Source organism: Siniperca chuatsi, linkage group LG11, assembly GCF_020085105.1.
Source record: "Siniperca chuatsi isolate FFG_IHB_CAS linkage group LG11, ASM2008510v1, whole genome shotgun sequence".
NCBI classification, from domain to species: domain Eukaryota; kingdom Metazoa; phylum Chordata; class Actinopteri; order Centrarchiformes; family Sinipercidae; genus Siniperca; species Siniperca chuatsi.
In genome coordinates this window covers 19,825,603-19,850,730 of record NC_058052.1, presented here as the reverse complement: position 1 = coordinate 19,850,730, position 25,128 = coordinate 19,825,603, and the positions used below count along the sequence as shown (strand labels likewise).

General features: G+C 38.7%; 1 protein-coding gene across 8 annotated transcripts in view; it reads left to right on the top strand.

The window, feature by feature from the left end:
- grid1a (glutamate receptor, ionotropic, delta 1a) overlaps positions 1-7,390 on the top strand; it is a 226,702-nt gene extending 219,312 nt beyond the window's left edge. For 5 of the 8 annotated variants that reach the window (XM_044214807.1, XM_044214810.1, XM_044214814.1 and 2 more), the window contains 3 exons: positions 1,018-1,258; positions 5,336-5,474; positions 6,496-7,390. In XM_044214807.1, coding sequence (XP_044070742.1) covers positions 1,018-1,258; positions 5,336-5,474; positions 6,496-6,908 — 793 coding nt within the window. In that variant the 3' untranslated portion in view covers positions 6,909-7,390. Of the gene's footprint in view, positions 1-1,017; positions 1,493-5,335; positions 5,475-6,495 lie in introns of all 8 variants that reach the window. The other 3 variants (XM_044214808.1, XM_044214809.1, XM_044214813.1) reach the window with 3 other exon arrangements.
- The last annotated feature ends 17,738 nt before the right edge of the window (positions 7,391-25,128 follow it).

Sequence of the window (25,128 nt, the reverse complement as noted above, 5' to 3'; positions counted from 1 at the left end):
TATTGTTTTTGGTTAATATCCCCCCCAACACAAGAAATATGCTGCACCAAACATTTTCAGTGCAGTTTTACAAGATTGATAGAAGTGAATTTCAAATCAGCAAACTTTCTCCTCCATGTAAAATATATATTCAGGACAAACACCATCTGAAATGGGAGGATTGATCACCCTGTAAACGACAAACAGTGCCTTGGTGAAAGATCTTAAATACATGACGTGCTGGGGAAAAATGGTGAATATTTGAAGGGGGGTTGTAATTTGTCACGAGTGTAAAGGTGTATAAATATCAAAAGCTTTGGCAGCTGTGTGTACATATGTCTGAGTGTGCCTTTTTGAGTTAATGTGCAGAAACACAAATGTGCCAGTCACTGCTGAAGAGGTTGAATAATGACAGAAAGCTAACCTCTCCGATGGGACAGATTCACTCTCTCGCCTGTTTGTACTCAGCCGTCATCATTCTCATCCACATCATCCATCGATTCCTCCCTGTACGCTAACTAATGAGCTGACTGTAGTATTTGATCATCGTTGTTTCCACGCTTATACAATTTGATATGAAACCAATTAATCTTGAAGCTGCGATTGTTTTTCTTTGCCTTGTTTACATAGAACTGGTCTTTTAGCTCGTTTGTATTTAGAAATTCAACAATGCATCAGTATCACATCTGCTGCTGTGCAAACTGCAGCTTTTAATAGCATTTTGCCCATTATGGATCTTTAATGAGCTAACAATCAATGCTAATGCAGTACATTAACTGTTTTTTTCTTTATTTCATGAGGTACAAAGTATTGCCATGTAATTACAGTCATTGAGAGCAATCGTATATTGATTTTCTAATTTTCCTTCATGTTTGTCTTTGAAAATTATTTAATTTTCCATTCTCTACTCTGCTGTTGTCGTAATTTGATTAGCCAGCATTTAACATAGTCTGAATCAATGCTATTGAAGGATTTGTCCAGTGTTCTTTGGTGTTATTACATGAAACTGTGCACCTACTTAGTCTTTCTTCTCCACAGGATATTGGAGCTTCAGGAAAAAGGTGACCTCGACATCCTGAAGCAGAAATGGTGGCCGAAGAAAGGCCGCTGTGACCTGCAGAGCCACGCAGACGCCCAACCAGAGGGACGGGCGCTGCGTCTCCACAGCTTTGCTGGAGTCTTCTGCATCCTGGCTGCCGGGCTGCTGCTGGCCCTCCTGGTGGCTGCACTGGAGACCTGGTGGAACAGCAACCACTGCCGGAGAGAGCAGCCCAAAGAGGTGACCACTGACAACTCGTCGGGCCAGGGCCCAGGCCCAAGCCTGCTAACCCAGAACCGGGCCATAGTGGCAACCACGGGTCCCCCTGCCCCACCAAGGCCCCGGTCAAGACCCAGACCCCCGGGCCCCCCGGTCCTGCCCAGAGATGCCACTGCCACACTCTACTTTATGGATCCAGCAGGCGCTGACGCCAGCCCCGATTTAGTAGAGCTGCAGTACACCCAGTTATAATAGGTGTGCCCCTGATGATAGTCCAGACATCATGTGATCAATCTACTCATTCCTTCTCATGTTGGGAGAGAGGTTGGGGTGCTTTGTTAGGGACTTTTGAGGCTTCTCTCTCATACTGACACATAAAAACATTAATTGCCTACATTTTGGCCTAACAATCACTGGTGTTCATGTGAGAGAACCGCAGCTGAAATGATAAAAGTAAATATAACGTTGAATTGCAAATTCAAAACCACATACTGACATTGTACTTCTGAGTCGACAAGTGCTTCAGTTGTACAATAGCTCTCTTTAGCTAATCCATTCAAGTCTTAATGCTTTAGAGCTCGGACTTCATCTTGCTGCTGTCGACTGGGCAGTCCCTCTGAATGAGGCGTCCAGACTAAGGCTTGACATGGATCCCTAAACTAAAGTGTGAGCAAAAGCAGATAATAAAGAATCTGAGCCTTGACCTGACTGTTTGACTTGATAGTCCAACAATCCAATAAGATCCTGAGGACACCCATTTAAGACCCAGTAAATCAAACTCCACCCATGCTGGTTTTTGGTGCATATAAGAGTTTGAGTTACTGCTGTTGATTTCTATTTTAATCTGTGTGTGCAGCTGCTTTCATAATAACCACATACTGCTGTCATGTGAGATTCACAACAGACAAACATCACTGTCTCATTATTTATATAAGATGTGTTTGAGTAAAATCATGGTTGTGTGCTCCATTATTATTGTTTGTAGACATGTCTTGAAGCAATTTCCACCCAAAATCAAAAAAAAAAAAATTGAGCATTAAACACCCTCTATAGACTTGAAATGTGACGGTAAATAGTTTTGTTGGTTATACCTGAATCCAATGGAGGCAGGTTTTACAGCAGGAAAAAGTGTCAAAACATTCCTGCAGCTTAATCCAATGCACTGCTGCCCATCTGTATTCTCAGTAATGCCAAAATGATCAGTTGATTATTAGTTTAAAGAATGTTTAAAATAGATTAGAGCAGAAACAATTTTGATAGTTAAGTTAGTTACAACCCTAAAATAGATCATTCATGACATTTATCAAACAAAAATGATTCTCTTGTTCAGGCTTTTAAAATGTGTGGATTTGCTGCTTTTGACAGTTTTGGTTAGACAAAAACAAGCAATTTCAAGACAACATCACTGCTTAACAGTCACAAATTCAAGCTGATTACTGCCGCTATTCTTCACGCTACAAACTTTTTACAGCTACCTTTCAAGCCTGCGGGGAACGAGTGTTTAATATTCAAAGGATTTGGGTGCAGTATCGCTTTAAATTGTTCTAAGCATCGCTGGCACCATGACAGCACAAACATACAGTATGTGGAAATTATGACAGCAATTTCAAATAAAGCCTATTGCAAGCCTGAACACAGCCATTTTGAAAGGAAACGTTCAACTTTTTAAAAAATAGCCTCAATTGCTTTCTTGAGGGGAGTTAGATGATACAATTGATACCACTCTCATTCTGTCCATTAAATAAGAACCTAGCCAGGCAGCCAGGAGATAGCTTAGCCTAGCATAAAGATTGGAAGCAGGGGAAACAGCTAGCCTGGCTCTGTCCAGAGTTCTTACAGAGCGCATCACAGCGCTTCACTTTTTCCACATTTTGTTATGTTACAGCCTTATTCCAAAATGGATTATATTCATTATTTTCCTCATAATTTTACAAACAATACCCCATAATGATAATGTGAAAAAAGTTTGTTTGAAATCTTTGCAAAATAATTAAAAATAATAAACAAAAAAATCACATGTACATAAGTATTCACAGCCTTTGCCATGACACTCAAAATTGAGCTCAGGTGCATCCTGTTTCTACAACTTGATTGGAGTCCACCTGTGGTAAATTCAGTTGATTGGACATGATTTGGAAAGGCACACACCTGTCTATCTAAGGTCCCACAGTTAACAGTGCATGTCAGAGCCCAAACGAAGTCCAAGGAATTGTCTGTAGACCTCTGAGACAGGATTGTATCGAGGAACAGATCAGGGGAAGGGTACAGAAAATGTCTGCAGCATTGAAGGTCCCAATGAGCACAGTGGCCTCCATCATCCATAAATGGAAGAAGAAGTTTGAAACCACTAGGACTCTTCCTAGAGCTGGCCACCCGGCAAAACTGAGCAATCAGGGGAGAAGGGCCTTAGTCAGGAAGGTGACCAAGGGTTTCTCTGTGGAGAGAGGAGAACCTTCCAGAAGAACAACCATCTCTGCAGCACTCCACTAATCAGGCCTGTATGATAGAGTGGCCAGACGGAAGCCACTCTTCAGTAAAAAGGCACATGACAGCCCGCCAAAAAGCACCTGAAGGAGAAACTAAATTATCTGGTCTGATGAAACAAAGATTGAACTCTTTGGCCTGAATGGCAAGCGTCATGTGTGGAGGAAACCAGGCACTGCTCATCAACTGGCCAATAACATCCCTACAGTGAAGCGTGGTGGGGATGTTTTTCAACAGCAGGAACTGGGAGACTAGTCAGGATCGAGGGAAAGATGAATGCAGCAAAGTACAGAGACGTCCTTGATGAAAACCCGCTCCAGAGCGCTCTGGATCTCAGACGGGGGCGAAGGTTCATCTTCTAACAGGACGACGACCCTAAGCACATAGCCAAGATAAAGGATTGGCTACGAGACAACTCTGTGAATGTCCTTTAGTGGCCCAACCAGAGCCCAGACTTGAACCCGATTGAACATCTCTGGAGAGATCTGAAAATGGCTCTGCACCGATGCTCCCCATCCAACCTGATGGAGCTTGAGAGGTTCTGCAAAGAAGAATGGGAGAAACTACCCAAAAATAGGTGTGCCAAGCATGTAGCATCATACTCAAAAAGATTTGAGGCTGTAATTGGTGCCAAAGGTGCTTCAACAAAGTATTGAGCAAAGGCTGTGAATACTTATGTGCATGTAATATTTTTCATAACTTTGCAAGATTTCAAACAAACTTCTTTCACGTTGTCATTATGGGGTATTGTTTGTAGAATTTTGAGGAAAATAATGACTTTAATCCATTTTGGCATAAGTTCTGTAACATAAAGTGTGGAAAAAGTGAAGTGCTATGAATACTTTCTGGATACACTGTATATGGGGTTAGGGTTAGATTACATTGTTTAACTATTTCTTGACGCCCAGCACTTGTGTGGAGCATCTCTGCAGGTTGCCTGGCAACGTCACAGTGGCAACAAGACTCCTGGAAGTCACTGCATCTGGCTTTTGTTTACCAAGAAATAGTTACAGCGATTAACTCCCTGTAAACCCACATTGTTGGTTTACAGGTTTGTGTACGGATTAAACAAACAAGATATGTAAATTTATCTTCTGCCCACCATTAGCAGTAACACATAACAGAACAAAAACACAAAGTGATTGGATCTTTACACCGAAATGCACTTTGGGAGACAGAGTATATAAAAATGTACAGTATCACCTTGTTTTCATGTACAAATGCTTGTACCTTTGGCTCCTTTGTTTTGATGTAAACGAAGAACCAGGTGTTTTCTAACACAATAATGTTCATCTTTTGTACTGATGATTTAACCAGGAGAGTTTCATGCCCATCCAAGCCAAGGAAATGCTCCAATTGTCAGTTGCCTAACATTGTCTCTGAAGAAAATGATCGGAGTGGAACCAGGGGTGCCCGAAGCTATACTTAACGCACAAGCCTGAGAGTGGTATAGATAATCTCATCTAATTCTCAGTAAGAAAGCAGATAAGAGTATTTCTGAAAATGTTGAACTATTCCTTATATTACCTAACTAGTAATTAATTGCAATTATATGTCAATGTCCGGATTCACAGGGGACCTTTTTGGTTATGTATCATTGTCTGTGATCTTCAGCAGGTGACTAAGGATTACGGTCTGGAAAGGGTTTCTGGTCCATTGACATATAATGACATAAACGCTTCACCAGAAAGGAGGCGGGACATATGGACAGACAGAGAGAGAGACTGGGAAGAGTCCGAGCCTCTTGACACAGGTCAGGAGAGGCCTGACATACTGTACTGGATGGTCATTGGCTGCGAATGGGCGGCGCGAAGGGGCCGGGCAGGGGTAGATTGTAGTTGCTTCATCTGTCATCTCACCCCATGGTCTCTCCTGTTATGTGGCTTTCTTGTTTTGTCTGTCTTCAGTGTGGCTCGACTTAAATGGGTGCATGATGATAGAATAAAATATTGTTGTGTGGAGGGCAGGGTACAGCCAAAATGTGTCTGATAAACAATTATGTGTTCTTTATTTGGCTTCTCCCTCTCCTCTACCATACGTGTTGCCTCATTGATGTGTGTTTATGAAAAAATAGCAATATTTTAAAAGATTCTTCAATATAATTTAGATTAAATACTTTGTCTTCATTCAAATTTTGTTGCCTCACAAAGTCCGATTCATTGGATTTGTGCGTCCATTGGAGCCCGCCTTGTTAACAGCTGATGCTCTTCATGCAAGAGTCACCCACTGTAGATGTGCGGTCACCTAATTGTGTAGAAAATTTAAACACTTCTGCATGAAGAGACATCTACATTTAAGTTCATTTCAGAAGTAGAGACATTACCTTTTATGACTCCATATTTAAGATGATGTCTCTCGATGTTGGCTGCTTGAAAATTCCAGTATATTATTAATTTATATATTTGGGTTTCCTGAATGAAACTGAAAAAAGCCATTGTGCTTATTTCAGCATCCTTCAAAGTCACATGGACATTAATAGATGTGCATTAGACTTGCTCTAACTGAATAATAGAGTAAACTGCATGTAAACTGGTCATGATAGTGATGATGAAACAACCATGTAACCTGTCTTTCTCTGTCTTCATTCACTATCTCCATCTCATTCTTTTTAACCTCTTAACCCCTTCCATTGCATATTCAACTTTTATTCTTTATCACACTCCTGCTTAATTATATTCATGCTCTTCCTTCCATTAAAACCTCTATTCACTATCCTTTCTTCTTTTATTCCACACACACACTATGGCTCTGCCTTTCTTTCCATCTATCTTTAGGACAAAGAGGTGAACCTGGAACAGGTCCATCAGCGTTTGAACAGCCTCCTGGACGAGGACTTGGCCCACAAGCAGCTGCCAGGCCAGTCTATCGAGATCTCTGCCCTGGACATTGGCAGCATGCAACCCAGCCAGTCCCTGGAGGCCTTGTCTGCTCGGGACTACCCAGCCCATCGGGGGCCACCGCGGCTCTCTGTGACCACCTTCCTCCAGGAGGGTCATGGAGCAGGAAGGACACTGGGCGCAGCTACTGGCAGGACCTTGCCCCTGCCCCTCAGCAGTGCCACCATGCCCTCTATCCGCTGCAAACACAGGGCGCCCAATGGGGGCCTCTTCCGGCAGAGCCCAGTCAAGACACCCATGCCAATGTCCTACCAACCAGTGCCAGGAGGACCTATCCCAGAAGCCAGTGAGCCCAGCCACGGGACATCCATCTGAGCACACCGAACATTCACAGACACTCAAGCTCAAACAGAGTGCTAACAGTGTGAAGAGATATAAATAAAACACTAAAAAAGGATTTTTATTACCAGTGATGAAGAGTCAGTGGGAAGACACAGACTTTAATGTACATATTTGTAAGTACAAAGAGAGAGAGAGATAAGCAACATTAAAAAGTGTATTTTGAATATTCAACAGTTGAGTTTAAAAAAAAAACAAAAGTATTTAAAAAAAATGACTGTTTGAATGGCTTTGTAAATTTTGTTCTAAATGAATAAAGGTGACAATTCTTTGTGGTTGTTTTCTAAGTGCCAAGTTCAAAGATGTTTTCTTTCAGATCAACATTAAATGAATGTACTGTGAGAATTCATGATAAAGACATTTCACACTTCAAAGACATTGGAAGAATTTATTTGTTTCATATGAAAAAAATAAAAAGTATAATGCAAAAACACTGAGACGTGTGCTTGAAAACATATTTAGCATATCAGTGCCGTGCTGTCAGTGTGCATCTCTGACTGGGATCACTGATAAAAATGGTGTTTTAGAGCACAAGAAGAGGGAAATGAAAGCCTGACATGTTATCACACATTTTGCAGCACTACAATTAGGGCTTATTGTTTTCGGTTTTTATGCTACAGTAAAAAAAAAAAAAACTTGGATATTCTCTAAGATTAAGCCTGGCTCTATATACCGGGTGAGCAAAGCGTAGCGGTACATATACAGCTGGGGACCAGCTAGGTCCAAGGGTAAAGTGAATTGTTGTGGTAGGATTATAATGAAGAAAGGGGGCCCATGTTCCGCTGGGAGGGGTGGTGTAGTGAAATCAGCGTCCCCATCCTGCTAGGCCAAGGGCGATGGGCTACAAGTTGCAATGAGCTAGTTGGACCCAGAGGGTCATGGGTTGAGCCCAAAAACTTCACTTGAGCCCAGCGGCTGTGTTCAATTCATCCACTAAATAAAAAACCTATTGCTCCGAAATTCTGACATTTTCCTCGGAATATTACCCCCCTCCCTCTCTGTAATTATTTTTTTTAACCTAATGGCCCTAATACACAGTCATTGACTCGGATGCATTATCAGCAGCTCATCGCATTTTCTTTCAATTTCCCTCTTCAATTTCTATTGCTGGAAGATTTTTTATTTTTTTTTTAAACTGTGTTCTTGCAGCAGGAAACAATAACTTTTGGGTAAATGCGTACAAAATTGAAGTTAAATCAGTTTAAAATATGTATTTTTTTTTTATGAAAACCTGTAAAAAAAAAACAAATGATGTGCCTAATACAGTACATATTTTTGCCAAGAAAGGATTAATGAGATCTTTCATTTGTTGGTCGATATATATCTAGCTTTAAAATGTTTACCAGTTCCAGCCAACATCTGGGATTGGAAAAGCAGAATAATGCCCACAAAACAATATTATTGTCCATTTTACCCATGTTTAATACAATGAATACCAATTGATAATCTCACTCGCGGTCCACCCTGGAACAACTATCACTAGCACGCATACAGTAAAGGGAAACAAAAAGCCATCCATGTGGGGATCGAGGATGATTGCTCACATTAGGCCCAACTCGTAACCCACCTTCACACCACCACTGGTCCAAGCAGACACACTTGGGCCTATATGAACAAACTGTAGACCAGTGCCATTCTCAGCATGAGGGACCCACATGGACATGGCAGTTGGGAAAGCAAACGTTAGCCAAGCAGACTCAGTTGGGTTGGGGATGTGTACCTGCTCAGTGTAATAGTGTTTATGTTGTAAAATTCTGGTGAGACAATCCAGGAAGTCTGGTTTGAGCAAGTCACCAAAACACTGTTCAACAGTTTATAACGTTCACAGGATTTTACAACTCTGGAAAGTTATCACGGTGGAATATATTTTCTCATGTTGCAACGATCGCAAGGACAATAAATTGAATTTATCAAATTACCAACATTGTGAATCTCTTACTGAGCTTAATTTACTCGGATTACAGTCTTCAAAAAATAAATAGTCTAACATAATTAAACTAAGCATTCCTACAACAGCTAATGAAATCTAACCAACCACTCAGCTTTAACTCCAGTCCAGAGGTCCAGAATCTTAAACTGTTCATACTGTAATTAAAAACAGACAAACAAAAAAGCCAGAATGAGAAAATGTTTCTCCCCACTCTCCTGATTTACCTGAGCTGCTGCCTCTTGTGCACATACGTAGAGCTTACTGCTGATGTCTGTTTATGAACTACAAGATCTTTGTTCAGTTCTTACAGACTGCCACTGGAGATAACGCCTGATCAAGAAAACTTCTGGCAAGTGCTGGCAGTGTCACAACCTCAAGCCCCAACTTCCACACAACCAAGCAAACCAGTCCATTTGAAAAAATGTAAAAAAAAAAAAAAAAACAGTGAACCGGAAATTGCACCTGTCTACCAGGTGTGCATTAGATAACATTTAAAATAACAAAATTTTGTCCAGTTCTATCTACCATTTAACAGTCAAAGAGAGAGCAATACAACTAAATTGCAGTAACTGCTACAGGAGAGATAAGAACAGCTCATTAAAACCACTTAAATAAAGTAAGGTCTCAGGGAAAGACCTGTCAGCCATTAACTTATCAACTATACTTTTCATACAAGACATCGATTGCATGATGCAGGTGTTTGAGACCAAAAGCAAGTAAATTTTGATCATGATTAGTATGTAAAACATATTTCATGATAAAGCATTTTGTTTTTTGCCCCATAATTTTAAAATGACACTAATATCTTAAAAAAAAAAAAAAAATGAAAGTGACGGGTGGTTAAGAGCCTGGCCATTTTCCATACCACATTTTCCAAAAACTCTTTACTAGTAATAATCACACCAACTTAAAAGAAATCTTCTCTCTGAGCCCTGTACTGCTGAACTGATGATCTGCTGCAATGGTTTCCAAAATATATTGTGTATTTCATCAGAAAAGAAATAGGGGAACATAAATGAGACATCTTTCACTAACTTAGTACCTAACAAGTTTATACTCTTGTTATGCAGATGCAACAATTGACTTTGAGGTTTCCTGACATGAAGTTTTGAGAAAACCTGTTTGCTGTGAAAACACTGGTGTTTCAAGGCTGTATTTGCAAGGTGAGAAGAGATTGTTACAGGTTCAACAAGTACTGTACACATCATCACCATCACAACTGATGCAATGAAAACAGGTGTTGCCATCATCACCCTCATTGTCAACGGTATTGTGATTGCATGAGTCAGCACTTGTACTGGTGGGAGGTTGTTCTACACCAGCACCTTTGTGTGTTAGAAAAAAAATAGGCAACAGCAATTCCCCCTGTGTACTATCGTCATTGCAGCCACTGACCCACACTGCTGGCCTGGTTAGGGTGTAGACTAACATCTGCCTCCTCTAATACACATGGAGTCACCATCTGCTTGTTTTTACCTGAAGACAAAGAGTTTTACTGGGAGAAAACAATGATAGTTCCTGGAGGAGTCACTACTGCAGCAACAAGGACATGATCCCTCACTGCCACTTGACTGGTACGGCACCTGGCCTGGTTTGTGTGATGGTGGGATAGTGTTTGTCCAAAGTAATAACTAAGGTGACTCCACTTGACTGCACTGTGCCCCTAAAGTTGAAAACTTTAAAAAGGAAGTAAGGACTTTAAAAGTCAAGTTTGAATGTGTGCATGCACTTCAGCATACTCGAGTTAGGAGATCTGTCTGTGCTCATGTGTGTGTTGAGATTGTTGATTTGCCCTCGTCACCTTTCCTGTCCGGCGGATTTGCCTGCCATTCTTAGACATGGTGCTGAGCGATGCCGTAAAGTCTCCATGGCTGTGCTCAAAGGAACCACTGACCTTGTTCTGAGAGCTGAGCCGAGTCCTGTCAGGGACGTACTTCCTATTTTTCCCTAACACAAACAGTCCACTGCCACAACTTTATGTCAAGACTCATCTTATGACATGGCCTTTTTCACCTCCACATCAGATACCGCACATACAGAAGCTACGCTTCGCTTTAAAAATAAATCCAATTCCCCAGAGGAGCTACTCAGATTACTTTCATCTGAAGAGATTATCGAAGATGTCATCTTAAAAGACATTGTATTGTATAACGCAGAATAAAATGAATACATGTGTAAGTAAAATATCTTAATATAAATATAGATAATGTACAGTGCATGGAAGAAAATCACCTAATGGACTCATATTACTTGTACAACCAAAATCTCCATCAGTTTTTCACATAGCACATTATCACATGAACAGGGTCTTCGTAATTATACAATTCTGCCATACAAGACTCGCATGAATAGTCTGTATAATTAGCTCATGTGGGCAGTGTGAGGCAATCTGCTGTAAAATAACTTCTATTCTCCCTGCGGAGAGATCACTGGCCGTCTGTCCAGACTGCCTCTGCAGCCTTATTATCCATTCATTGGGCCATCATACCTTAAACTGCATGCAGGGATTTCACTTTCTTGTCTTGAGGGAAGCTCTTTGCCTTTTTTGCCCCCTAAAATTAAAGTTTTGATGACATTAATTTTGTTTCCATATTTAGTACTTGGCATAAGAATAGCCTCTCAGCTTTACGTAATCCTAGAATGCATTACATACAAACATGATCTACACATCATGGGGCAAGATTACACGTAACATACACAGGTCAGGATTTTATACTATGAATAATTTTAAATCTGATCTCTCACCCTTTATTCAAGGCAGATAATTTTTTTTGGTGATACGATTTTTTTAAGACCCATCTGTTAACTACGGAGCCATCTATAGACAACCAAATAATTCACTCTTTGAAGTACATGAGAAGCAGATGGGGAGCTTTAATTAGGAAACAAATTGACCCAACTACACGTCTTTAAAGGAACAGTTTGGGTTTTAAAAAATATGCTGAAATGCTCTCTTTGCGGAGAATTACATGAGAAGATTGATCTCACTCCCATATGTATGGTAAATATGAAGCTACAGCCAGCTAACTTAGCTTAGCATAACGACTGGAAATAGGGGGAAACAGCTAGTCTGGTAACAAAAGTTGTCTGCCAGACGTCTACTCTAAAACTCACTAATTAACACGTTGTATCCCATTTGTTTAATCCATTGAAAAATCCAAAGTGTAAAAACAACAATTTGGCACATAACCCCCAGCAGAACTAGAAGCTATTTCTGGGCTGTATTTCCCAAAATGTTGAAGTTTTCCTTTTTCCTCTAACAAAATACAATACATTCTCATATAAGCCACATTTGGAAGAAGAATGTTACACCACAAATGGGCCTAAAGTACAAATGTTTTTCTACACATGACACCAGTCAGACAAATATAAAATCTGAATTCTCATCCTGAAAAAAAGTATTAATAAAAATTATTATTGTTAACTTTTATTATTTTTTTTTTTTTTTTTTTTATACTTTTTTTAACCTTTAGTTTATAGTTATGGCACAAAAAACAACAAAGAAAAACTAAACTAATCAGGACAGAACTCCTCCTCATATATTTGAAACTATAAGCTAATAGAAAAGCCCTGGAATGATCAGAATCTGATTGAAAATAAAAAGATTTCAAAAGTTTGTCTTATGTGGCCAGTTATCTGTTTCTACTCTTGTGTTTTTGAACTACTTCTACCGTTTCTAAGCCAGTGAAATTTAGTGTATGTTTAGCAAAAGACTTGTTGGCAGGCAAAATAAGTAGTTGGCTACTGTGCACGATATTGGATGGAAGTAGGTAGTTTGTCCTTAAGGTACATAATTTAATGCAATTTTAGATAATATTCAATAACAGCAGATGTACATGGTTAAATGAGTTTAACAACAAACAAAAAGCCAAAAAACTTGGTCTGAGAGTCAGAGGTTCAGACTTCAGGCTTTTCAGACTGCAACAATTTAACATGCATTACTTTTAATAAACATACTAGCTGTTCCAATCAAAGGTTGAGAGGGTAAACAAACAGTAAATACACAGAGTGGGTTTATTTACAGAGACTTTGAGTCTCTGGTGCTCTCTAGCTGAGCCATTTTCATAAAAACTGTTTTTATGCTGCCTTGACACATTATTGGTAATATCTGTTTATGTTCCACTTTCAACAAATCTTATGAAATGGTGACCAAATGAACACAAATTTAAATTTGAGTGGGGATAATAAAGAAAGTAGTAGTGTAAAAACAAGACCAAGAGTCTACAGCCATGCTACCAGCTCTGTGAGGCTGTACTTAGATTGATTTGAGCTGAATGCCAACATTAACATGCACACAAAGACAGTGCTAACAAGCTCATGTTTAGCAAATATGCTTACCATGCTCACCAACTTACTTTAGCCTGTTAGCATGCTAATTAGCACTAAACACACAGTACAATTGTGGCTGTTGTGAAAGTCAATAGCTTTGCAGGTATTTGATCATAAACCAAATAAAAATTTTAACCTGATAATGGCACTATGAAAAGTCAGGGGATCAAAGTTATTAAGATTCAGCCTCTGGTGACCATGAATGTCTGTACAAAATTTCATGGCAATACATCCAATAGTTGAGATATTTCAGTCTGGACCAAAGTGGTCAACCGACTGACTAACAGACTATCTGAGCCATCCCTTGAGCCATATGGCTAGCATGGCTAAAAACAAGATTAAAAGTCACAGCCAAGCTAGTGACTCTGTGAGGCTGTAATTAGGCACAGTGTTGCTTTGAGCTAAATGCTAATGTCAGCATGCTAACATGCTCACAATACGTAGGATAACATGCTGATGTTTAGCAGATGTAATGTTTACAATGTTTATGCTAATATGTTACGATTTGCTAATTAGCACTAAACAAAGTACAGCTGAGGCTCATTAAGTTTGCAGGAATTTAGTCATAAACCAAAGTATTGAAAAAATTGAAAATTTTGACGTGATGATGGCGAAAGTCAGGGGATCACCAAAATTATTAGTTATAAGTTCATCCTGAGGGAACATGACTGTGTGTACTAAATTTCATGGCAATCCATCCAATAGCTGTTGAGATATTTCAGTCTGTACCAAAGCGACCGACCAACCAACTGATACTCTGCTGTCTTCATGAGTAGAATAAATTAGTCAACTGTTTCCTGAATAAGACAAAAACAATCCACAATGTGATGATATAATAGAATACAACTTAATGTACACAAAGGTGGGAGGAAAGGACCTTTTATGCTGTACACCTTTGGGACTAAAATAAGCCTAAACCTACTGTCTTAAACAATGGCAAAAAGAAAACTGCCCATTCCTGGCATTATAATAATAAATACTGTGGCTTATAAAATGTTGAATTTTTCATAAAGCAAAAAGGCCTCTACTGTGAGCATACAGATGTTACACAATGTTTTTGCATATTGGTAAAGCTACATAAGTGCTTTACTGTTAAATTATGTATTATTCACTCCTTATTAAACTATTTGGTGGTCCACCTACAGCAGATGTTTCTTAAATCTGACCACCTGCATAAAAATGTCCAAACATTTTTTTTGCATTAGTGTTGTGGAAAGAATGTGAAAAGTGTTTTCTCAAATGTGGTACCTAAATGTGGGAGATTGCCCTTTTTTATTGAGGCGAATACATTTGACTTCAGCATAATGTCTGCATTTAAAAACAGCTTCCGGGCCACAAAGTCATCTTACAGTATAGTAAGAAAAATATTCCCCAAGTGGAAGCAGAGTGAACAGAACTGTGATTATCTGAACACATGATACACATACTAGATGGCTGAACAACACAGTAGTTTCAAATTCCCTGTGTATAATAAATATAGCTGATAAGGTTAACTAATGTCCATGAATCAACTTAAATCAAACAGCGTATTGTTGAAGGATGGTGCGTGTTTTCAGCTTGCAGTGCAGCTGCAGCCACTGGCCAGTAAATCTGCTCTTTCATAGTAAGAAGCAGATTGAGAAGAAGTTTTCAAGGTCAGTTAAAGCTGGGAAGATACTGTGCATTTTTTATTGATCTTGTACGTTGTGATAACTCACACAGCACATTATAATCTGCCTTTCTGCACGGCCAGAACCTGCAGCTTTTATGCTTACACTATACGAATCAACTGACCGGCCAGTTTATTCAACAAGATGGCTACATGCATCCTCAACAATGTTGATAAAAACAGAGAAAAGCAGCATTACTTTGTGCAATTCTATTATAAAAGGAAAGTAAGAAGGAAAAAAAAGAATAAAATGGAGCTGCAGATGGCTGGAAGATGCAGACAATATGGCGCCTGTTCTGCAGTGAAATTCAGTTTTATAAATCACAGCAGTCTAAAGCAGTCTTACTGTTTCTAAGTACTGTTTTAGTCACAATACTACGCCAATAAATATTAAAAGAAGCTCACTACAGTTTATGACACGTGGAACTTTATCTAAAAATCAGCTTTAGTTGCAGTTCTGTGACTACATGTTCAATCTCTGGCAGAGGTCACTGAGCATGCGAGAGGACGTAGTTCCATGTTTACACTACATTGTTAGTTTGATGATCTGCCATGCTCGTCATAATAAAGAAATGTGACCGAGATGCAACAGTATGGCACTTTTATGTGTTGTTAGTAGTCTTTGGACAATAATGGAGATCTGTGATATGGAGGAATAAGCTATATCAGGCTCTTGCTACATAGGCAAAACTTGTTAATGTGATTAATAATTTGTTGGCTTTTGTCTTTTCAATAGATTTGCTGATAATAAAATAAAGAAATAATAATACCAATTTTATCCTTTAATTAGGTCGCTGTTATGTAAAAGGGAAACAAGTGCTCAAGGTCACTTTTTTGTACCTAGTTTGAGGTTTTAGTATATGTCTTATACATGTATGTATATTACATATTTTATGTATCTTATGTTCAGGTCTGTGTGTGTCTGTGTTTCGCCTGGCTGTAAGACAAATTTTTATTTCTGGGACAATAAGATTAAAGCTGAAGTTGAGAGGGGGTTGTCATGCTCCTTGCCTGAACCAACGTCATGAGCTCTGTTATTGGGAGGAACTATTAATTGTTTTTTTCGTGAATCAGTTATATGGGGCCGGTGTCCACCCTCTGACCAAGAGAGAGATACAGTGGTAAAGCAAGTGAAATATATGTGACGCATATACTGTCCCTGCCCACGTGTTTGCATTCCTGCAACCTGCTACAGGCTTCATACAGTTGACCATTACATGGCTTCAGTGACCAAGACACCGTTGAATAAGTATCGCTTTGTGAAATAAATAATAAATGATTCTATTTAGTTTACATATGAACTAAAGTTACAACAGTAACTCTTTGAGTTGTACGATAGCTGCTTAAAACAAATCCAAGTGGCATTTCTCAATGTCTACATTTAAAAAATGACAGTTATCAGATTCAGATCAACTTTATTATCCCACACGGGGAAATCCAACTGGTCCATGTGCTTCAGACATGAAACACCATAAAATCCAGTAAAAACAATAAAATACCCAATAAGACCACAACTTAATCTTTATAAAGTACATTAGATCACATTGAGACAGAATAATAATAAAACAATAAAGTCAAATAAAACAAGCCAAATCAATAATATCAAAATTGCTATCAAAGTGCAAAAGTGCAAATGATCAGCTAAGAAACACAGCAATGCGCCAACAAAGGCAGGAAAGACTACAAGCAAGGAAACATGGATGTTAACAATGCAGGTTCACAAATCAAAAAATAAAAGGCTTTACAAATGTTTTTGTGAAGGAAGGAGATGCATTCACCACATTTGTTACACCTTTAAGTAAAACAAGCTACCTCACTTGTCAGTATTAATGCATTTAAGGCTAGCCTGCTTTCTGACTGCCAGTATGGTGGCTGTAAGAGGCTGTGACTTCAACTGCAGGACCTCAATATGAAATCATACAGCCACTACCTTCACTCGATGTATTATTGGGTCTATGAACTGTAAGAAAAAGCCAATCACTAAAACTGTGATCAATTATATTTTAGTTAACTGTAGCAACAACAGCATTACTACTGATGATGTCTTATTATTCTCATCGCGTATGGCGTGCCAAACAACAAAGCGGCCCTGGCAGGTCAGTACTGCAGGGGCCTCTGATACTTCGTCCTCTCTACATCATACTGCCATCAGTGACCTGTGCATGGCTTCTAATGGGATTAATTAGGATGACATAATGAGTTTGTTGTGAAGCTAAAACAATGCCCTCAGCTCAATAGGGTCAATTAGCAATGACCTATGATTACTTCACCAGATACTGCTTTTGATAACACGAGGTCTCTTGTTTTTGTGGGACTGTCTGTTGTTTTGGGCACTGTGTACTGTTTTGCTTGGTATTTTAGTTTGACTTTGAATCACAACACTGTAATATCCTATAATACCTTTATTAAATCATTTATGCCACATATGTTTTGCCAGACAACATCAGAGGAGGAGCTCTCTAGCTGAGCTGCGTAGCATCCACCTTATTCCACACTTAGGTCAAATGAATGTGGCACATCCATTTTCCTTCTATCATGTTGCTGGAAAACAGATTAATATTTATTATGAGGCCCACTATATGTGAAGTTGCCGGGCTCCTACCTGAGCAGAGCAGTATTAGCTGTGTGATAAACAACTTCTCACTTTTTGATAAATAATCCAAGAGAAACACAGCATCCCGACAGAGCTATGAAAGTTTTATGCCCTGTGCCGCAGAGGCTCTTTCTCTCGCAGAATACCAGACGTTAACTCAGGGAGCCGGCAGAATCTCAATATTTCTCTATTTCTTTCCATCTATTTTCTCACTCACTATTTTTGTCTCTTTAAATATGCCTAAAATGTATCTTTCTTTCTGGCTAGTTTTGTGTTGAATGTTTGTACTCAGAGATATATTTTTTTCCTCTCGCATGCTTGGGAAAAATGTTGCCAACAGGTTGTTGTGCACCCACACTGTACAAGTCTCAATACTTCTTCCCCTGCAGACGGACAGTTAATGAAGACGCTATTTCTAAAGCATGTGTCTCAAGTGAAGAAGAAGCAGTAGAGTTAACTGTCCGAACTGGAAAAAACACATTGTTTTGGAGGATATCTAATAAACATGTGATACAGACTGCAGCATAATTTGGGGATTTGTTTTAGAGTGGCAGCTTGTGTGAGCATCTGGTCAAAATAAAAGAAACAGACCTCAGAGATCCATCATTTTGCTGTCTTATTATTCATCATACATATTCTTCCATAAACTTACTGTACTGTAACAATCTAAAAATCTTATTATGATGTCATGTTGAGCCAGTTGATTAAGTGTTTTAGCCACTTTTGGTCTCTTATTTCTTATACTTTTGATTATCAGTGTTGAAAATAAGAATTCAGCCCATATGGATAGAGAGAAACCACTTAGAGCATCTGCAGTTGTTATCAATACACAGTTTGGAACATATTATTGTGTATTTATGATTGTCATGGATGTACTGTACAATTTTCCCTTTGGTTTGGAACTTTCTGAGGGAGAGTCTTAATCACTTGCCTATTGAGGGATTATTTTTAGTTACGCTGGTGTCATGGCGTTAGGGATGGTCTGAGCAATGTCAGTCTGTCTGTTGATCAGTCGGAAGGTTGCCCCACCACTTTAGACCAGACTGAAATATCTCGACAACTATTGGATGGATAGCCATGAAATTTGGTTCCCAGAGGATGAATCCTAATGGCCTTGGTGATCCCCTGACATTTTCCTCTAGCACCACTATGGAGGTTCACATTTGTGGTTTTGAGTAAAATGTCTCAACAACTACTGATGGATCAGCATAAAATTTTGTACACACATTCATATCCTCCTCTGGATGAATTTATTGAATAACTGATCCCTTAACTTTTCATCAGGTCAAATTTCTAATTTGTCCAATACTTTGGTTTATGACCAAATGCTTTGCATAGAAATATCCTCCATGTGTCCGGTTTATTTGTTTAGCAGTGTTCTGTCATTGTGTGTTTGTTTTAATTGTGACCTGCCAAAAGGTCTGGAAATTACCAAATACTTGCTAAAGTAATGACATTCACATCAGCCTCAGCTGTACTTTGTGATTAATGCTAATTAGCATATGTTAGCATGTCAACACACTAAACATAGATGATGAACATGGTAAACATTATACCTGCTTAACATCAGCATGTTAGCATTGTCAATGCTAGCATGTTAGCATGTTGAAGTTAGCATCTTGCTCAGTACAATAGGTGGACCATAACCTTACTTTCTGAATCCTCCAACATACTTGGAAGTGCAGTTTGGTGTTTGAAAATGAGCTAACAATGTATAGTTTAGTTTTAACATTGTGATTGTATGATTCCAATATTACTGGAGATACACCCAATGTTAGCCTTTTTTCATCATCATCAGTTTTTAGAAGTGGAAACTGTTCTGAACAACTTGCAGCATTTCTGTTTTTGCTTGTTTTCCATATTTGTAGAACATGGCTTTATGTTACATTTGTGTTGTTAAATTGAACACACTGTAAATTGATTGACCTCCTGATCATTAAATAACTGGGATATAAAGAATAAATTAAAAACATTAAAAATTAAATTTTCTATTTTAACGTTTTTTTCAGTATTATCTCTCCTTGAATAAAAAGTATCCCAATACAGCTAACATCACCCCATATTTATCATAATTGTTTATAGTCTTTAGACTTACTGATCGACATTTCATGGAGATTCCAAATCTTTCCTTCAGACATAGAAACTAACAGGTGTGGCAAAATCATGCTGGTGGAGAGAAAATTGCAAAAACTGTATTTGTTCAAGTCTATTTTTAAACAGCTCTGCCAGACAGAATGGGATTGTAGGAGACCAAAGAATCAGTTTTTACTCTCTGCCCTCTCCTTTCTCTCATTGTCACGCTGTCTCTCTACACTCCATTATCTCTAAGTTTAACCATTCTTAGTGTAATGACTATCTTTACTGAACTTATTAATTGAATTTATGAATATGAATTTAACGATTTAATTATTTCACTAACAGAATGTGGCAGTAACAAAAGAAAACAAAGCTATTTTCCAATTAAAATGCAGATATCTAGCTAGTTTGACTGTTAGTTGCAAACATTTTTGTCAAATCTGGTCACACATTATGTGGTTATTTAAATATCACATTTCAGAAAAGCAGTCAGTCATAAACATACATAAACAAAAAGTGTTAACGTGAACCTACCAGTTTGGATTTGCAGTTTTTTAAATCCCTCTACCACCCCGGATCAGAATGTAAAATGATAATACTGCCTGCAGTTAAAATATGAGTTTGAATTTATGGTTTGAATTGACATTTTTGTCCATGATTCAGATCAAGATGAATCCAGAGGATAAGTGTGTATGTTTGATTTGGTTGGACTGACTGTTTAAAAACACCAGGAACACGTTCAAAGGTTTGTATTCTGTTCTCAGATAAGTAGAAATATCCTGATACAGTAGTCGCCAACGCGATGACATGTGATCCACAGACTGTGTCAATATCAGCAGAAGGCAGAGAACAAAATGGATGCACCTTTGGCTCTAGACAGCAGGAACTGTGAAAACAGAGGTGTTCTTACTAGTTTAAACTTTTTAGCCACACTAGCAGTGAGACTCTAGCGATTGCAATGTCTGACTGTTTGGTCGTCATTCCACCTCTCTGGTCCAGACTGAAATATTTCAATAACTATGGGATGGATTGATATGAACTTTCATACAGACTTTCATGGTGCCCAGAGGATGAAGCCTGAATGACTTTGGTGATCCTCTGACTTTTCATCCAGTGCAGACAGTAGGTGGTTTTCACTTATCCTGTGAAATATCACAACACCTACAAGATGGATTGGCACAAAGGTTAACATTTGTGGTTTTGAGTGAAATCTCTTGACAACTATTGGATGGATTGCTATGGTATTTGGTATAGACATGCATGTCCCCAAAAGCATGTCTGGTTATAACTTTGGTGATCTCATAACTTTACATTTAGCGCAAGTGAAACTGGCTTGTTACTTATTCAGGAAAGAACTGTAATAGCAGCAGTTTGGACTGGCAGATGTAAAAATGTCTCCGGGCAAATCTACTGCTTGATGCTACAGTTTATCACTTGCGCCATCTACAGGCAATGACTTTTACAACTGCACCTTTTTATTATAGCTGCAGCATTTTGAATTTTTCGGTTTGATAAAGTAATTAAACACAGTGTGCCCTGGTGTCACACTAACCTCCAGCAGATATTAAATGTTTGAATAGAAAAACAACTACTCTTGTGGATTTATAACAACAAATGGCTTTAAAGATTAAAGATTAATTTAAAATGAATTTATGACTCTTTGTAAACATCTATATCGCAGGCTTAATAATAAGAGGAACTGGACTCAGACAAGTGAGTGAAGTGTTAATGATATGGAAAAATATTTACTTGTTAATTCGACTGAAACATTTACCAGATTCCTTATATAATTGAAATTAAAGGCAATAGGAGAGGATTTTTATGTGATTATTGCATCTTTCACATGATTCCGAGGGCGCAAATTTTTGTTTTCAGCACAGTCATTCTTTGCTAGGTGTGGAGAGTCAGTCAGAAATGTTCAAATCCACATACCATAAATCCCTTTAATCCTAATCGGAATTTGTTCAGAATAAATTATCAAAGATTTGTAATTTTGGTATAAGGTAATATGTTATCTGTAATTTGCTATACCAACTAATCTGCAAATATTCTGTTGCTATAAAACCAAATATTACAGGCATCATTTCCTCAAACACAACAGAAACTTGTAACAAAGAATCATTCATGCAAAATAACTTTACTCCTCATCACTATTTACTAGATTTAAGTGGCTTTTTTCTGACCAAAGTATTTGGGGACCAGCTGGAGCTGCTGATACTCCACGTACTTGTTTAATCCAAAAAGATCTGATGATCACAGTGCTTCCCATGCAAAGTTTAGCCTCTTGCTCTACTGCAGAAAATATATTCCTATGCAAATTACTGAGATATCATCCGGCAACTTCTGGTGACTTTTTGAGGAGCAATTATTTTTCTGCAGAATAGAGTTGGCATTTCCACTTATAAACCTGTTGAAACAAAGTGAAACTGAGGTTGCTTGTTATCACACTTGTTTCATTTCTCTCTGAAAAACACAGAAAAAGACAGATTGGCATTTTCCATGTTACACACACTTCTGAATGGCAAAAGTTACATATACCTTGGAGGACTGTCAAGGATATTTTACACAAGATTACAATTTTATACCTCAGGCAACACAGAGAATGAAAATGTAGGATTAATTTAGTTTCGAACTGAACTACACCCTTTTTAAAAGGATGTGTGAACCGAATAACAGTTGGCTGTCAAAATATAGTACATATTTGTTTCTGTTTCACATCAGATCACCATCTCTGACAGAACCTCTGAGCCTGGACAATCTCACAGCCGTGTGTAGGTTTATGAAGCAGCTGCTATTCACTGAGAGGCAGCCAACACACTGGGCACAGAGTAAACAGCCTCAGACAACCACAGCTCAAAGGGGAAAGAGATGCAACCACTGACTAGACTTCAGAGCACCAGTGAACATGTTGCACTTGTCAAAAGTCATTTCCAGTCTGACTTTTTTCCCCTAGGTGTTTTTCTAATGGTAAAACAGAATATTGTCTGGCTACTGGGTGAGGAATCAAAACAAATGACTGCACTTGTATCAAAAGAATGACCCTGGATTCTAAAACATCTCTATATGCTGTATAATTAGATTTGTATTAAAGAAAAGGTTAAAATTATTAAATAATGTTTCCTCACTGGCTGAGTTTTTCCTTCTTTTAACAAGATATGACTGTAGGACTCAAAAAAATAGGACTAAATGGCTAGTTTAAAATGTGGACTTTTTGCTGAGTAATTCACTGAAAGAGTGCAGTGATTGATGATGTCGTCTGTTCTGAAGTGAAATTGAATGTATGAGGAGACATTTGTCAAACTGTGAGTAATCTAATATTAACTAATATTTCTGCCCATGATATCTAATATTCACAATGTATGAATCCAGTGAATCCAATCCCTCCTGGTTTTATACAACAGTGACATCTGTTAACTTGTTATGAATATTAATCACAGTTAGTAAATCTACATGCATTTATGTCAGTAATCAGGTCAACTTTCTGCAGTAAAATGATTTCTCAAATGTCATTTAAACAAGAAACCGTAATCGTGGTGAGGATTTAGAGAAATACTGGTTAACACAGCTAGTTTTCAGCTGGAGAAACCAGATTTCTTGTAGTGGGGTTTTAGTGCTGGATTGCATGTGCATGACAGATACTGGGAAAGGGTTGCTGTGGCAGCAGTGCAACAGGATGAAAGAAATATTATATAAAGTGGTGTGTCCTTGTATCCAAAATAATCAAATCCAAAGTTCAACAAAAATTGAAAACTGATAGTAAGGCTGGGTTCAGACAGACAACAGCCCTGCATGAGATAAAGCACCCCCCTCATTCATTTCAATGAGGCCACTCTGTTGACACAACAGTGATGCAGATGCAGAGGGCTCTGAAAAAACGTAGCTAAACCTGGCTCAACTTTTGGACGAATGCAATGAGACTGCAAGGCAATGCGTTCAAATGACAACACAGTCCTGGTAGATTACTTCGTAATGTGAACAACATATTTTCCTATAGTTTTTCAGGCACATTTGAGCCATTATAGGAAGCAACAGTAGAGACTGACAGGGAAGATGGGGTGAGAGCGGAGGAGGACACGGCAACAAGGACGCCCACATATTTCTACGGTTTACCTCGCACCGAAAAATAAAATAATTGCTGCCATGATAACTTTACAAAGTTGTAAAATCCTCTCTCATGGTATTACAAACTACTGTCCAGTGCTTTGGCATCTATTAAGCCTTCAAGATGACAGATCTATTACACAAACCAGCCTTCCTGGATCATATTTTACTGACACAAACTAAAGACTTTTTTTTTAAGATTATAAGCTTTGTGCTGAAATTCTCTCTCTCTCTCTCTCTCTCTCTCTCTCTCTCTCTCTCTCTCTCTCTCTCTCTCTCTCTCTCTCTCTGAATGCTCAAAAGAAAAACAAAAACAGAACCACATTTCCCCCACTAACCTGGTTTCTTGTTTTGCATTTGCCCATCAAGGAGACTTCATCACTACTAGGACCAGCGCATGCACTTCTGCCGCTCTAGGCGAAAAACAATTATCCCCTCTATCTGAAACGTACCATACCAGCAACAACACAGACAAACATACCATACACATAACGCAAATAGTACAGTGCAACGCTAGTGTGCTCAAAGTGTCAACAAGTAGGCATGAGACAATATGCGGGCATTTTGCGGATCCATATACAAATAACGCACCAAACAGGTCTGCATAATAACTCCATAGCCTGGTTCCAAATTCTTTACAGCAGTAATGACAGCACATGTAGCTATTTTGCAAATAATCCAATTTCAGCTCCTCAAACTAAATAATAGGCTACCAGTGAAAATCTCTCCTATACACCACTTTCTCATGTGCGTCAAACACGCACACACATCATCAGCAACTTAAACGACGACTAGAGAGCAAATAAAGTTTACCTATCAGGAGTGTACACAGCAGGCCTTCATCACAGCAAAGGTCATAACTGCATCCTCTATTTCGATTCTCTGTGCCAGTTCATGTTCTATGGAGATCGTTGCCAGTCACTTAAGTCTGTCTTGTTCATTGTACTGCAGAGGTAGTTTTTTTTATTAGTTTCATCTTTGAGAAACTGCGTTCTCCTTAAGCAACTGAAATAGGGAGGGTGAGAAGCACTCGTAAAGCTATAAAAGCATAGAGAAAAACTGATTCCATACCATTGTCACAGGTGAACCTGAGTGTGTCTAGTGGTTTAGTTCCAGCTGGTAGATGTCTGCTCAAAGCATTCAACTCCACAAAAAGTTCTTGCCCATCAACATCTCTGGAGTCGCTGTGTGTCAGGGCTTTCTCCAGTGCTGTGCATTCTTAAAGAACATCCATAGTGTTCTTCTCCTTGATGGATGGAAAGTCATTCAACACCCCAAATATGTCCCTGTGCTCCTCGAGTTGAGAAAACCACTCTTCCACAGCATTGATAGCGCTATTAAAGAAAAAACACTTTGTAATCCTGTTGTGGATCCATCACTGCCTCATGGTCTCCTTCGTAGTGAAACATTTTTTTCCTCTTTCGTGGTCGCACTGCACTTTGTGGAGGAAAGCAGGCCTCTGTTTACAAATCCTCCACCAATGATCTTGCATTG